Here is a 15,915-nt window from a genome sequence, read left to right as displayed (position 1 = left end):
AAAATATGATACAGGACTGTTTGCAAATAACTTAACTTGCTCCGACCCCTTTTTGGAAATTCCAACAGCGATACTTGAAGAATTCAACAAAGATATGAGATATCTTCTCTGGGTGTTTGTAGCGCTGGAGTATTCAGTTTCTCTCTCGACATTTTAAAGACTTATTCCTGTTCTGTGTGTCTCTGCAGATGTACCACAGGATCCGGCACTCTGAATGCATTTACAGAGTGACGATGGAAAAGCTGTCTTATCACAGCATCTGCACATCAGAAGAATGGAAGACCCTTACCCAGCTCAACCTCCCTGCACCCATTTATAAAGAGATCGAAATGTGAGTGCCCTTTCACGTTCAGGTTTCGGTCATTATCTCCGCTGTGTCCCTGCTGTGAGTGTGGTTGAGCCACGTGTCTGTAAAGTGGCGATGACAGAGTCCAGAAGCTCTGCATAAACAGTTCAGGAAGGCAAGGCAAGTTTATTTATACAGCACGTGTCAGCAACAAGGAAATTCAAAGGGCTTTACATAAAACATCAAACGACAAAGTGCCAAAGAAACACATTAAAGACATTTAATTACAATAAAAAAATAATAAGAGCCAAGAAATTAGAAAATAAAATGTTGAAAATGACGGTGTCGTGTAAGAGATCAATTAATACATTTCAGCGGCAAACAAGAAAGTTTTCAGCCTTGATTTAAAAGAAGTGAGAGTTGCAGCTGACCTGGAGTCTTCTGGGAGTTTGTTTCCGGATATACGGTGCATAAAAACTCAACGCTGCATGGCCACGTTTTTCCAAATCCTGCTGAGCCATAAGTCAGGAAGGGGAAGGTCTCCTGGAGGACAACTTGACAGTTTAACACACCTCAGAAGTCCCCTTATATGTCCTACTGTGTGCTGTACATGCTAATTTAAGTCTCTCCTTTCACTTCGTCGTCCCTCCTCCAGGTTCCACTTTGACATTAGTCCCTTTGAGGAGATCTGGCCTGCTGTGTTTATCTACATGGTTCATAACTCCTGTGGAAAGACCAGGTAAGTGGGTCAGTGTCAGCTTTTCGTCTAAGTGCCGGTTGATCAGTTGCTAATCATCCGTTCTTTCCACGTGTAGCTTTGAGCTGGAGAAGCTGTGTCGCTTCACCATGTCCGTACGAAAGAACTACCGCCGTGTTCCCTACCACAACTGGAAGCACGCAGTGACAGTGGCGCACTGTATGTTCGCCATCCTACAGAAAACCTCTGGGATGTTCACAGAGCTAGAGGTTTGCTCCTCATTGGGTCTGGGTTTTACTGCTCCAAGATAGAAATACATAAAAGCAAGATCAGGTTCCTTTGTGATTTCAAGGTTTGTCTTTCTTGTCTTTCCACTCTGGTCTACAGAAGAAAGGTCTGTTGATCGCCTGCCTGTGCCATGATCTGGACCATCGGGGGTACAGCAACTCATACCTGCAGAAGTTTGACCACCCGCTGGCTGCTTTGTACTCCAGCTCCACCATGGAACAACACCACTTCTCCCAGACTGTCTCCATCCTACAGGTAGAGCTCTATTATGAAGAACTTACTTAAGTAATCAGCATGTTCTCATTGATTTATCATCTTTTAAATTCTCATGTTTATTATGAAATGATGTGCTTTGCATAACGTTTTTGACCTTTTCATTATAAGCATATCAGCATGTCTAAAGACTTGCAGATGGTGGGGAAAGACGTGGGAATACCACATGCGAAAGAATTGCAGATATAACAAAACTAAATACAACGTACAATAGCAAGGGGAGGGTGTCAAAAGTGATGCCATATGTGGACGAATGTCATTAGCAAAGCAGAAAGCAGGTCATCATTTGAAGTCACTAATAAAGACAGATTAAAACATAGTAAAACTTTGCAAAAACACATAACTTCAAAAACTCATATTTACATTAGAACTGACTTTTAGAGACTAAAACCACATCATCTAAATCAACGTGAATTTCATACATTGTTTGTATTAAATTAATTAAATTGCAGTTTGTTTGATCAGAACAGACAGAACATTTGTACATTGTTCGAACACTTAAATTCACATTCAAAAACGAATGCTTACACACATTGTGAACTACAGACACAGAGAATGGATCGTATATATATATATATATATATATATATATATATATATATTTAGTTCTGACTGCCCTCTTTGCGTCCAGGATCTACGTCAACCCGAGATGGCCTGAGATGGACGTGAGATTACAACCTGTTGTGGTCTAGCTGAGCTGAACGCCTCATAAGTGGAGCTTTTGCTTTTTTATTGATCTCTTTGTTTCTCATAGCTGGAAGGGCACAATATTTTCTCCAACCTGAATTCCAGCGAGTACGAGCAGGTGCTAGAGATCATCCGGAAGGCCATCATCGCCACGGACCTCGCCCTGTACTTCAACAACCACCAGCAGCTGTCGGAGCTGCTGACCTCGAGTGCGCTGGACTTGAGCAACCACACACACAGGTGAGGTCACGACTCGCGCCGGTGTGCAGGTCAAGTCAAGATCGCACCGGGTCTCGTAGCTTCAAACGCAGACCGGTCGCCCATCAATGGCTCATTGAGTTTCTCCTCATGGCTATAACAAGGCTTTGCTCCCATCCAGGGACCGTGTGATTGGTCTGTTGATGACAGCATGTGACCTGTGTTCTGTTACCAAGCAATGGCAAATCACACGACTCACAGCCAACGACATCTATGCTGAGTTCTGGTCTGAGGTACAGTGAGATACTGCAGGAGTTTAAACCGTTTTAGTGTCATTTAGTCAGTCGGACCTGTATGGTTACAAGAAAATGCTGTCCTACAATTTGTGAAGTGCAAAATAGTGTTGTCTATTGGTCAGAAGATTTACCACGGTATACAAAAATAAAAGGCAATTTCTCTCTTTATGTTCGTCCACAGGGAGATGAGATGAAGAAGATTGGGTTGCAGCCGATCCCCATGATGGACAGAGATAAGAAGGACGAGGTTCCCCAAGGCCAAGTAAGACCAGAACCTTTACTCATGTGTCTCTAATGAGGCTCTCTCTCTACTTTACACTCACACGCACAAAGTTTCACTCAAGTAGGAGCACTAGAAGTTGACTTAAATATAGAAAATATTAAAAATATTACAATAACTAGTATCGTCACTATATATACAGATAACAATATAACAACTTTAAGCGTTGATTTATTTTTTGCCACTCTCAAAGAAACAGGATGTGGTGTAAGAAGCCCCGACAGAATGCTGAGTATATGTCGTATAATAAACTTTGCATATTGATAAATGATAAGGGTTAAACTATTTACTATTTTTGGTACCATATACAACATAAAAAATACTGTTCCTGCCAGGAAATCATATCTATTCACTACTATAGTAATTACAGTTATAATAAACAATAATAGCCTGATAATATAGAAAGGACATAAGAGTATAACAATATCATAATTATTTTTTTATTAAGCATAATGACCTTAAAAATATGTTTCAGATGGTAATACAGGTAAGACAGCAAAAAAATCTAAAAGATATTTAATGTCAAGCCCCTACACACCCATAGTCCACCCACACAACAATTAATATACAGTATTGAGTGACAAACTACATACACAGGCCTCAAATAATACTAACTGGTAAGTATTAAACTGCCATTTTACTTGCTTGATATTTTTGGTTTGTGTTTTTTTTATTTGTCCTTTTCTTAAGGTGGGATTCTACAATGCTGTTGCAATTCCATGTTACACGACACTATCGAAGCTTTTCCCTCCATCCAATCCTCTTCTAAATGCCTGCAAGTAAGTATTCAAAGCTACAGTTTGAAAGTATGAGGGAAAGTCTCGTTCTTCGCCGTGTGCTTTGACAGAAAGCCGTGCAAGAATGTGAGGTGACAGAGAATGTATCTAGCGTATGTATTAAGCAATAACAGATGATTTCACTATCTAATTGTAGGTGTTTTCATTTCCAATTTTTTTGTGAAACTATACAATACTTCACACAATATTGTCGTGGTGATTTCACGTCTGATATGGCCAGTAAATGCGCTGACAACAGCCTGAAGAGCAAAAAGTGCCGCGTGTGCTGACCTCGTCTGACCAGCAGCAGTTAGCCAGACAAATAGAGGCGATAAGAAGTACGTGTATAGGCGCACATTCCAAGAGTTCCACGGAAAATACAAACAAAACACACAAGTACTGCACTGATATTGGATTAAACAAACCTGTGCTCGAACATTCTGAAAAACGTGCATGCATCTCAATATAGAATGCAGTGTACTAACAGTGTTTGTGTGTATGTGTCGGTTTTCACAATCAATAAGAGTGTACGAATTGTATTTGGATGTGTAGTTTCTGCTTGTTGCACTGTACAGGATCATATGGCACATGTGCCTGCCCTCCTGGGCTAAAGCGGTGTGACCTTGATCCGCGGGGAATGCAAACAAAGTGAGCAGTGTAATATTTAAGCCCCGGCTGTACGTCAGCAGCGGGCCTTCGGTGGGCAGCGAGCCTAGACCCCGTGGAGCCCGGCTGCTTGTTGTGGGATCTGCCACAGACGTGTAAACTGCATCGGCCCTGGCTAAGTGAATGCAGCAAAGGGCAGCACTTTCTGCACTCGCGTGTCAGGCTTAATCATAGCACAAAGGGGAGAGGTTACCTTCATGACAATAAGGCCTGATAAGTGCAGATGAGTAATGAATTACACTGCGGCTGCGGTGACATGTGTTTGACCATTGTTAATTGTGTTTAATACAGTTTGGTGTGGTTTAATGCAGCTTTTGTATTGTTGTTGCAATGTGTTGACATTTCATTTGGATCTCTTCAAGACCATAATTGACATTGTGATTATGTTGATATTCTGAAATTTCTGTTCTAATATCATTGCGAAAGTTGCATAACCTCCCCTCTGTTGTCCATGCCATTTTTAACATCAGATGCACACCCTTGTGGCAGCAAAGTGCTATACTTTTGTGAGCTAACTAGCTAGTTACCCATCAGTAGCTACAGGAATGCATTTCATTTTCACTCAAGGCCACTTGAGATTGTCAGCTGTGAATAAGTAACAAATATACATGTAGTGATAATAGCTTTTTCAAATCAAAATGTCATCATTCGGTAATTTGGAAGAAAAATAACATTTCATTCACAGCGTGTTTTGTTTGAAATAACAGTCATCATACGTAATGTTGTCCTTTTTATTGATGAAGTTTGCATGTCTTTGGTTGACCCTGACATGGTTCTTGGCCATGTCTTTGCACGCATAAATGAAATGTCTCTGTTAGTAGTACAGCCCTGATTGTAAACCAACGACATCCTGAGTCTTGAATCTGATGGAGGCGTTTTGTGTTTTGCAGGGAGAACCTGGGCCAGTGGGAGAAGATATCGCGGGGAGAGGTGCAGGACATAGTGCCCAACCGGCCTTGTGATTCGGGCCCTGTCAAGGTTGACAACTGACTACCAAAGGGGTTGCTGGCCCACCAAAGGAATACAACTAGAATCCTGCCACGGACCTGGTACTTTGTAGGGGGAAGAACCCACATCCTGCGTTAGCAGGAGACGGATCAGCTAAAGGCGACTTGACTTTGAAAACACACAGTTACCTCATTAGGTGATGGAGGTGTCAACTGACGGTTTCACCGATCCCAGAGACTGACAGACAGTCGGTGGGGAGGGACTTCAACCCATCGCTCTACATCCACTCAGCTTGGGAATTCATTTGTTAGAATGGACCTGTGCCGTTTTGGTTGTTTCATTTTTGGCAGTTTTAGGTTATGTTATGATTCTTTTTTTTATATGAGCTGATTCTTTTAACGGTCTTGTATTTGCAGAGGCCTTACTCTGAACCTTTCACAGGCTAGAAATATGTGAAATCTTGTTGTTGGTTCAGGCTTTTTTGAAATGGTACTGTTTGCCTTCTGTGGTAGGTTTATCGTACGCACACTACTTCACCAAGGTATTTCCAGAGACAGAAGGAATGTGTAGAGCAAATGTATGGTTTAATGCCACCTTACTGAGAAGGTGGATGCCGGAATGTTTTTTTTATTACTTTTTGAGCAAAAATCCTTTGCAGTACTTGAATAAAAACATACAGCCTATTCTACGTGGAGAAATCCCCCCATAGCATATTCTTCAAAAGCTGAATGAACTGCGGCGAGAGGATTTAGATAATGTCGACACTCGTGAACACAGTCACAAGAGAGTCACAATGTTCCTCCCTGAAGTGGACCCCACAGCGCCGCCCACGGCCCCTCCTGGCATTTAGGAACCTGCTGCAGAGTGAATCCACTTTCTTCTGATTAACAGAACCTGAGCCCAGGTCAGCAGACATATTGCGCGAAGGAAGGAAGGAAGGAAGGAAGAAGATGCATGAATAGCATCAGTTATAGCATAGTGTGCAGGCTTATAGCGGCATAGTAAGCCTATTGAATTTTCATTGTCGTCACATTTTTCACACCACTATCACATCATTAATTATTTCACACAACAATCTGGTTTCTCCTCATTAATCAGTAATCATTTCTACAACCATGAATAAAACACAAGTAAAATGAGGATACTGCACAAGTCGGTTAAGAGTCCCAGCGGATTTCTAAAGATTTCTTTGTTTGCAGTGACACACAACAAACTTTTTACGTGTTGACTACTTTATGTAATGACTAGATAGCACCCTGATTCATGACACAAGGTCAGGTGTTTGAGTTATTGGGGTGTAAATTGAAAAAATGGCGAGGGGTGGGATAAATCGTAGACTATACAGTGACAGTGAGTTTGACATTAGGTGTCCTTGCAGGTTCAAAGCCGGAGTGTGAAAAATGTATGGACACTTTTTTTGCTGATGATGAGCACAGCAGCTCACCAGAAGTCTCAACAGTGGTCGGCTTCATATTTTCACATAATGTCAAACCTGTTAAGCTAAAGTGCATCATATGTCTATCTCTGGGATTGTAACTCAAGAATGTTTGGTTGACTTTCTGCAAGTGTGTAACAGAAGTCCCCCTCATTTCCATGGCCTGTCGAAGGAACTAAATCCTCCTCCTTTACGCTTACTCTCCAACGCCATGCAAAGGGGGTACATTTGGACTCTTTCAAATGAGTTTCCGAGATCTTCCAAAAGACAATTTTTTCGTCTGAAACTGTCATTCCAGTGGACATTGTCCCTCCAAGACTGAAATTAGCGCTCAAATTATTTGTTTTACAACTGGTACTGTGGCTCCCAAATGGTGTGAATGAGCATTTTTGATGAATGTTTTGTTGATCCTCGGTGGTGGCATGTGGGTCAGTGCGCCATCAGTTTTCATGATGTGCTCTGTCTTACTTTTCAGAATTACTTCCAGTAAGCTTCAACCAAGAGCAACAGTTAGCATGCACCTCAACTAAACTTTATATATAATTTTTCAGCATACGGTAATAGGTGTATATTGTGTGCAATCTAGGAATTAGTTTGTACAGACTGAGATGTATGCTCTGATGGCGCTAAACTGAATGGCAGTTGTGCACTTTCAGACTGCGTGTGTACACTGTGTGTGTGCGTGTGTGTGTGTGTGTGTGTGTGTGTGTGTGTGTGTGTGTGTGTGTGTGTGTGAGGGTGAGAGAGAGCTTCTGACTGTCTCTTTCCCTGCTCCAACCCCACCTGAAAACATGGATAAGTCCATAACACTGCACTGTCCCTTCTACTCTTCAGCACCAGTTATATTTCATTGTCTGCACTATGTTTAGCTTATGGTCTTTATCATTTATTATTATTATTATTATTATTATTATTGATGATTATTATTATTGCTATTATTACTATTGTTATTTTCTTAATTAGAGTTCAATTTAAATTAACTTATATTTTTTATACAAAGAAAAATAATGTTGGCCTTTTTGTTTTGTACAAATTAAACATTAAGATAAACAAAACGGTCCAGACATGTTACTGTTACCCAGAATAATTGCGGAATGTCTCAACTGTAAACGTAAGAGCAGTAGCCCAAATGACTTTTATTAAAAACCTGGAAAATACATGTCAGTGGCGGATCATTCTTCATTTCCTGTTTGAATTACCTACCGCTTTGCATTTATTTGACTGTTAATGCAGAATATTTTACTGATGGAGCTGCAGAGATGGTGTTGGGTGACAATGCATCTCTCCTGATTGGTCAGCAACTTATTGCACTTAATCAGGTCCATTTATTTGATTATCCGAGAGATAAGTCAGGGTCAAATATTTGTACATTTTTGTTAAAAGTTAAAGTAAATAAGAATTGGGGATCTTCAAAATAACTGGCAATGGTGAGAATACCCTCCCTTAATTTCTTGTTGGCCCAGCTGAGATACTAAGTAACGTCTGTGCTGAACGTTGTGCATGCAGTTGATGAAAATCAGCACCACCTCATTTTAATACAAAATTAGTTAAGTAATTTGTAACATGACCTCGGCCCCATTTTTAGCCTGCTAATATATGGTCATACATTTCACCCTTCTCAAATCAGAGTTTCTGGTAGGTCCACCATTTTTATTGAGCCCTAGAGCAGCAATAGTTATGTCCATCCGTCCCATTCATGTGAACTTTGGCACAAACGCCCACTTGGACTGAAGGATGAAGGGATTAGAATTTTGTTGTCAAAGTTCAAAACCTCAGAAAACATGTTTTGGGCTAAAACTCAAGAATTCATGACAATTTCACACACATGTCTAATAGGATGAAGTGACGTCAATTTGGACAAACATGGACGTCAACTGCAACATGTTTGATGGAGGCATGCAACCATTCATTACTGCAGGTAATACAGCAGCGTTGTCGGCATGTTTTATGATAAACAGAAAAACAGTGAAGAGATTTTCACAGAAATCCCTGCCACACTGTAGCCAACTGTATGTCGTGAGTTTCATATTTTTATTTGATGGCATGCTTCGATCTGGATCATGGAAGGTGTGTTCATGAAACATACCTTAAAATTGTTTAGCAGTGGTGGATATTATTGTCTTTGAATTTAGGATATCATCAATGAAAAGCAGCACAGTGTTGAGCTTCCTCAGTTGTCATCTCTCAGACCAACAATGAGGGTTGCAGATGTAACACAGCTGCAAACAGACACTGAGGTTGGAAGGCATCAGTTGGCTTTCCCCAAATCTAAACTTGTCTGAGAGAAGTAAAGAGCCTAACACTCCTCTTCAGGGTATTTTATAGGGTAGCAAAATAAAGTGGAATGGGGTTAAGAAAAGATTGGGCTCACAAGAGTTTGGGTTTGAGATACAGGGAAGCCCTTGGCCTTCCCTTTTTCATGGCCCGCAAATATTCAAATCCGCCCTTGCTTTGCTATGATTCTTTACACATGGTCAGCTGCCTGAACTCCATACCTGCTATCACACACACATACGTTTGTTTCAGAGAAAGGAAAACATGGAAACTAGATGAATAACATATCAGTTAAACTCTCCTACTTGAAAACTCTGGATTTCGAAATTGACTTCTCTGATTGGTTGAATTCTTTCAAATAACTAAAAGACAAAATGTTATTTTCACAATCATTTCAGAGGCCACAACTGTTATATATGACTTAGCAAGTTAATTCTTGTATTTTTCATTCTTATCAGCCTAATGCTTGCTTTCTGTACACATGAACTTAAACCTACAGCGCACAATGCATCAGATGTAAAAGTTTGATTATGGTCTGCACCGTAAACTACACTTCAACTTCATTTTTTGCCCCGCGGTGTTCCAAAGCACCTAAAAGTTCACAAGTACGATTATTATCAAGACACTGAATGCAACGCAGATATTACGCGCTTCGGTGTCCTTGGCGACTGAGCGAAGAACAGACTGTTGTGTCCGTGAAGTTTGTTGTGACTCCGCACAGAACTACAGTCAGCTGACAGGTGAGGTTATTGTTTTAGGGTTTCTGAATGTCTGCAAACATGTTAGTTATGATAGGTGACTCAGGATTGTGGGAAAACAATTTGATTTAGAATTTACAAAAGTATTAACGCTGGTTAGATAGCTTAATTGATTAGCTCTACCTCCGTTTGTTTTCACAATGTAGTGTTTTTAGGACTGAGAATACTTTTTTTTTTAGACACACAACATTGCCGAGTTCATTGTTAGTCACCTATTTCAAGCAATTCAGGCCTAATTGTGAAGCGCCTTGGATAAAAGCGCAAACTAAGTAAATGCATTTGTGTTACATTTATTTGGTGGAATCATTGTACTTCCGCTGCTTAATATTGGGACGTGTATTGTCACCTTGTGTGCCTTTCAACAAACTTTACAATACTGTGTTTTGTCCCTTCATAGCCAAAGCCTGTGTGCTTTAGCAGCGACATCCACAGACTGCTGCTGGCTGCTGAAGCTGGTCAGAAGGCTGATATCCTGACCTACTCCTCGGGTCATCTTGGGCCCCGCAGCATGAACCAGAGTCAGCCTCACAGGGAGACAAAGCAGTCTTTCTGGAGGATGTCTCAGGGCCTAGAAGAAACCACAAACCCTCTGACACGCCAGCCGACACGGACAAAGGCGCTGACCTATGTAAAGAAGAAAAAGATGAAAGAGTTCTCCCCTGACACTGCTTTAGTAGAGTCTGATGTCTCGGGGTCAAGACAAGGCCAGGCTACTGATAGCTCATCACATGCAGACAAAACCAAAGGTACATGTCGACCTAAGACGGCTTCCTGTTCCTCAAATGCTCTGCCGCTCCAGCCGAGAGCCTTGTCCCAGAAAAAGTCTAACTCTTCATCTGATCTGGTGGGGAAACAGCGCTCTGACCGCACAGGCTCGAGTAATAAAGGCCAGTTAAAGACAAAACAACTTTTTGGCAGGCAAGTGAAAGACATGCAGGACCTCTGGGCTGGAATACATGAGAGGAAACTACGAAAGGTGAGAATGGTCACACAGACCAAGAACATCCCGCAACTGATTTTGTAATTGCACCGTTGCGCAATTTCCAGGCCAATTTTACATGAGATGGCAGTTTGAAATGTCCTCTCAAACTCTTGCAGAAGGTGCACTCACGTCTTAACTTGGTAACGTGTTGTGTGTGTTCCTGTCATTCCCAGGAGCTGATGAGGTTGTCAGCGCAAAGCTGGCCCGACAGAGACCGCCTTGCGGTGTTCAGTGACGTCTTTGATGATGTATGTGAGCGCTCGCCAGTATTTGGACGCATCCTGAGGGAAATTAAGGTTTTTCCATTTCCTCTGTACCCACTAGCACATTTTTAGCATGTGCCGTCAGATGCATTTCAGTTCTATTAGAGCCCAGGGAGATTGAGTCCCTGGTGTAGCAAGCGAAAGTGGAGCAACCACTGGTCATGATGCGTCTGGAAGCAGGTCATCAGTGGGCAACGGTTGCATTACTGCTCATTCATTAAAAAAAAACGACTCAGGGTCGTGCAAGTTTCTTTTTTTGCACACAATTGCTTTGCTCACACTGTCAGTGGAACTGCTTTGCATGCTTATAATTTAGCCTTGCGCTAGTGTGTGCATTTTGCTCATAAACTAAATTTACAGTCATTTGTTGTAATGAGTAGATAGTGAGGTTGCCATGCAGCTAAAACCTATATTAACAGAGAATTTAACAGTAGCTAAAATGTTACAGTAACTCGGGAAATGTGTCATATTTTATCAACACACATGATCTGAACCTGGCAGTTTGTATATGATAGATGTCTACATTTTCCACCATCAGCTGTAATGCAATGAAGCGTGTTGTGACAAACCCATGAAATGTCAGTAAAGTTTTGATGTCTTCTACAAAGACACATCATTTAAAAAGAAATAACGTTTTCTTTTTTCTTCCAGACAGATTATGATTTGTATGTCAACCACTTGATGGCTTCCCAATCATTACTACCCGACATGGTAAAGCACACTGCTCATAATCTATTACAACAAATACAGAAGACATATGAGAAGGAGAAGGCCTGAGAAATGTATGTGACTTTCTGGCCTAATTTCCTGTCAAAAACATTGACTCTCTTCTGTGGGTGTCAGCTGATTGACAACAAGCATAACTTACAGTATTGGCTTTGTGTTTACAGTAATGTGTTATAAATTGCTTTTCATACTGAGTTAGAATGTTGCCCTCCTCTAAAAGAGGAAACATTAGTGCAAAGTTGAAGTATTTTCAATGTAACAAAACCGCACCTATAGTTCAGCAACAGTTCATGTCAAAGGTCACTCTTGTCACAGGGCCTGTCGTCATTTTCATGGTAATATGTCCATTAGAAACTGATCTCAGGGCTGCTGGCAATGTGATCTTTTTTCAGTGGAGCGAGTATAAGCTCATGTCATTTTTGAAACAGCAGAATATGTTTATGAGGTCATGACAGATTTTGTAATGTCTTGGAGCCTTGAATCTTTTTGCAAAAGTCACAGAACAAGAATTTCTCTCAAGCATGTTTTGAGTTTTTCTGGAATGCAAGTGTTCATATGTTTTTGTTGTTGTTCTGTTACAGTCGCTGGAGACTTCACTCAAAGATCTTGGCAATGACAAAGAAAGGCAAATGGAGTTGGAGGATGCTGAAAAAGAGGTTTTAAGGCTGGAGCGGGAGGCCAAGAGAGCTCTAGAGGAGAATAAACGGTACTGCAAGGATCTGTCTACCAAAATCAAAGTAGATATGATTATATACTGTCTCATTATTTTAAGCATGTTTGTTCCTGTTTGACGTCAGAGTCCGAAATGAATCACGGAATGTTCCAGCTGTCATGGGCCCAGAGGACAGTGACATGACGAGTAAGTCTCAAGACTACCCTGGTAGATAATCATTGGTGAACCACTTCAAAGCATTTGCTGTATATTTCCCTGCAGGCCACAGCACATGCTAACTTTCAAATGGCGTGTGTCTCTGATTTGGACAGACTGAACAAATAATGACTTTGTCGACAGGCATAAAGAAAGTTGAAGTGAGTCAGCTGTGGCTTTATAATGCCTGCAGGGGTGTGTATGTACAGATACAGTGCATTCACGCTGGCCTCTTCTGTGCTTGGACAGATGCACCTCTGTCAGGGCTGCATGACAGAGGAACTGCCATCGGTCACACCAGCAGTGTCCAATCCAAGAGGCTTCAGGTGTCGAACACGTGGCGGGAGAACCAACAGCTGGAGGAGGAGCTTAAGGAGAAGCCATTGTCCTCTGTTACAACCGCGGCCACAGGACGAAGCATCAAAGACCTAAAGGTGCTGGGAGAAAAAAAAAGTCTGTTAATGCTAATATACTGTATTCTGCCCTGTTCCTCACAAGTTCATGAACAGCACAACTTGACTGTTGCATCCCATTGAGCATCAATTTTGCCTTTGCGCTCTTTCAGAAATAAACTTAAAGCAGGACTTGTACAGTAATTGGTGTGCACTAAAAATGCATATGGCTGCATGTTTTATTTAGCTTCTTATTCTGTTTGCTTCCAGATAAAGACAATGAGACTGATAGCCTCAAATGACCGTCTGAAGACCGCCAACAAGGCAAGGGAGTTTGACCTTTTGACAATCTTTTTTTTTAAGCAAAAAAACATTTTAAATGCATGTCCTGCGATGTAACACTTTGTATTTTCCCCTGAAAGGATTTGGAAAACAACACCAACATGGTGCTGAACAGAGAGAAAGCAAGCAAGGCCATGAGACGGTACATGTTATATTGCACATACTGGGACACTTGACTCAGAGACGTGTGACTCTTTTTTTATCCGCTGTTGTTTTCTTGTGTTTTACCACTAGGACGTTATGGGACGAAATATATTGTGATCTACAAACAGAGAGTGGATAGCTTCACCAGCAAGTGAACCAGATGATCATTTCTTGAGATTGACGTTCCAAAGCGCAATAAAATGAAGGATTACGTATTCCATAGAGTCACATCTGTCACCAGCAAGCAACTTTATTCGATTACAATGTCTTGTCGTAGCCCTTCAGTTTAGTAAAAATTGTCTTTGTCCAGAAATAGCACCCCACATGATAGCACACAACTACCACCAGTATCAAGCAAGCAATAACGCAATGTACAAATACAAATACACAATGTACAACTACTACAAAAACAGTCAAATGTACATAGGATTCAAAAGTACTCATTATGCGGAATGGCCCCTTTAAAAGTTGTAATCTATAATATATTGTTACTATGTTATTGTTACTTATGCAACATTTTAGAAATATTTTGATGTTGTAGGTGAAGCTAATATGATCTACTTTATATACTGTTAGTTTAATCTATAATAATACATCACATTTTAAAAGATGTGTTTTGTATGTAAAAACGTAATTGACATTAACTAGTATTGTACTAATATTATTCTACTAGTACTATATATGTCAAATTACTGTAGTGGAGTAAAAAGTACAATATTTGCTTCTGAAATGTGGTAAAGTTGAAGTATATATAAAGTATACACATTTCAATACAGCTTTGAGTAATTGAATGTAGTTAGAGGAAGTCATGTTTCATAGTTTCCAGCAATCCATCCTCTAAAGTGAATTTGATACTTCACATGGGTTGTTTTTGTGGCCCAGAGCAATCCAATTAGTATTTTGTTAATATGAACAACTTCCACCTTAATGTAGAAATCAAATAATATATGTACAGCCTGGGGCAACTCGAATGTTAATGAGTTGAAAGGAGAACTGTTTCAAAGCAGAAACAAAACCTGGATATTGTCACATCCATCTTTTTCTGATGTATTCTGAATGGAGCTGCGTATGAACCATATGAACCATAGCTATGAACATGGTACCACAGACGATGAGACGGATATTCAGACATTCTCTCATTGCTGGCCACAGGAGACGATGGTAAGTATTCATTTTTACAGGCTGGACGAGGCGTTGGAAGGAAAAACCTGAAACTCCATGAGATCATTCACAACTGGTATCCTTCAAACAGACCTCTGATGTGGGACAGGTTCACTAAAAAGTTCAAAATGATCCGGAGCATTGGGAGCACATTACACTTCAAACACCAGAGGGCAGCAGAGACATGCTAAATGAATACAATTATTTGTGATGTTGAATATGATCTTTTCCTAATCTTAATTTAGTAGATTTGTTGGTTTATTGTACAAAAAAACAAACACATTTGTAGCAGTTTTAAGGTAAAACTGGAGTTTCTTTTGCCAAAACAGAACACAAACTAAATGTACAAGTTTACCCAATATGAAAAACAACCCTTCTTGGTTGAAAGCGGCAGAAATATCACGATATTACTGTCAAAATAACTATTATTATCTGTTAAATAACCCAACAGAAATATAAAAAAATATTGTACTGTATTAAAGTAACCACCATGAAAGTTTTGATTTATGACCCAATATGAAGATCATAACAGTGTTTTGGCTGTGATTGCTGACCCAGTATAGATTTTAATAATACAAAGACATATTTAGAAAGTTTGCTGTACATTAATTTCATTCTCTTCAGAAGATAAACAGTATAAATAATGTACATACAGTTTACATTGACATACTGTGTTCTATGTTAATGAAACACAAAATAATAATACAAATGAAATTCCTTAAAGCTTTTAGAGTTATTATTTGATGCAAAGAGCTGCTGACGGCTTCCTGTGTGTGTGAGGCGCTTCCCAAACCCACCAGCACAGAAGAAGCAGACGGAGACAAACTACGTCCTCTGTGCCGGTGGGGACGGGACGCTCCTCGTCCTCTCGGCTGGTGGGTGGAGCGGGTGGTGTCGGAGGGTTTGGGTGGACGTGCAGGGGGGTCCTGATCGGACTCTCTGGGGTGCTGAGAGTGTTTCAGTGGTCTGTGGTGGGTCTGGGTCTTCCTGGGATGATGGGTTGTTTGACGTCCACTCTCAGCTGCCCCAGGAGTGAGACAACAGCACAGAGGAGTCCTGCCCTGTGAGACACAAACACAAGAGATGAACACTTTGAACTCAACTATACAACCTTTACATCGTTGTGTTGAATCTGGCCTCCAATGATGGAATCTTATTACTGATACTTCTGTAGT

General features: G+C 40.7%; 2 protein-coding genes across 5 annotated transcripts in view; both read left to right on the top strand.

Moving 5' to 3' along the window:
* pde10a (phosphodiesterase 10A) overlaps positions 1 to 7,953 on the top strand; it is a gene marked incomplete at its 5' end in the record, with an annotated part of 50,420 nt that extends 42,467 nt beyond the window's left edge. For all 4 annotated transcript variants that reach the window (XM_079168288.1, XM_079168289.1, XM_079168290.1 and 1 more), the window contains 9 exons: positions 189 to 331; positions 942 to 1,025; positions 1,102 to 1,252; positions 1,371 to 1,526; positions 2,299 to 2,471; positions 2,611 to 2,722; positions 2,907 to 2,987; positions 3,696 to 3,784; positions 5,338 to 7,953. In XM_079168288.1, the coding sequence (XP_079024414.1) occupies positions 189 to 331; positions 942 to 1,025; positions 1,102 to 1,252; positions 1,371 to 1,526; positions 2,299 to 2,471; positions 2,611 to 2,722; positions 2,907 to 2,987; positions 3,696 to 3,784; positions 5,338 to 5,437 (1,089 nt within the window). In that variant the 3' untranslated portion in view covers positions 5,438 to 7,953. The remainder of the gene's footprint in view (positions 1 to 188; positions 332 to 941; positions 1,026 to 1,101; positions 1,253 to 1,370; positions 1,527 to 2,298; positions 2,472 to 2,610; positions 2,723 to 2,906; positions 2,988 to 3,695; positions 3,785 to 5,337) is intronic.
* Positions 7,954 to 8,873: 920 nt separating this feature from the next.
* Positions 8,874 to 13,611, top strand: LOC306703546 (uncharacterized protein; the record flags this gene model as incomplete). The annotated part of the gene is made up of 9 exons (XM_079169544.1): positions 8,874 to 8,897; positions 10,260 to 10,838; positions 11,018 to 11,140; positions 11,759 to 11,818; positions 12,415 to 12,539; positions 12,631 to 12,692; positions 12,951 to 13,135; positions 13,364 to 13,417; positions 13,516 to 13,611. The coding sequence occupies 9 exons, from the start codon at positions 8,874 to 8,876 to the stop codon at positions 13,609 to 13,611; spliced, it is 1,308 nt and encodes a 435-aa protein (XP_079025670.1).
* Positions 13,612 to 15,915: the final 2,304 nt, after the last annotated feature.

This window comes from Pholis gunnellus (genome assembly GCF_910591455.1).
Source record: "Pholis gunnellus genome assembly, chromosome: 11".
Lineage (NCBI taxonomy): Eukaryota > Metazoa > Chordata > Actinopteri > Perciformes > Pholidae > Pholis > Pholis gunnellus.
This window is presented reverse-complemented; position numbering and strand designations above follow the sequence as displayed.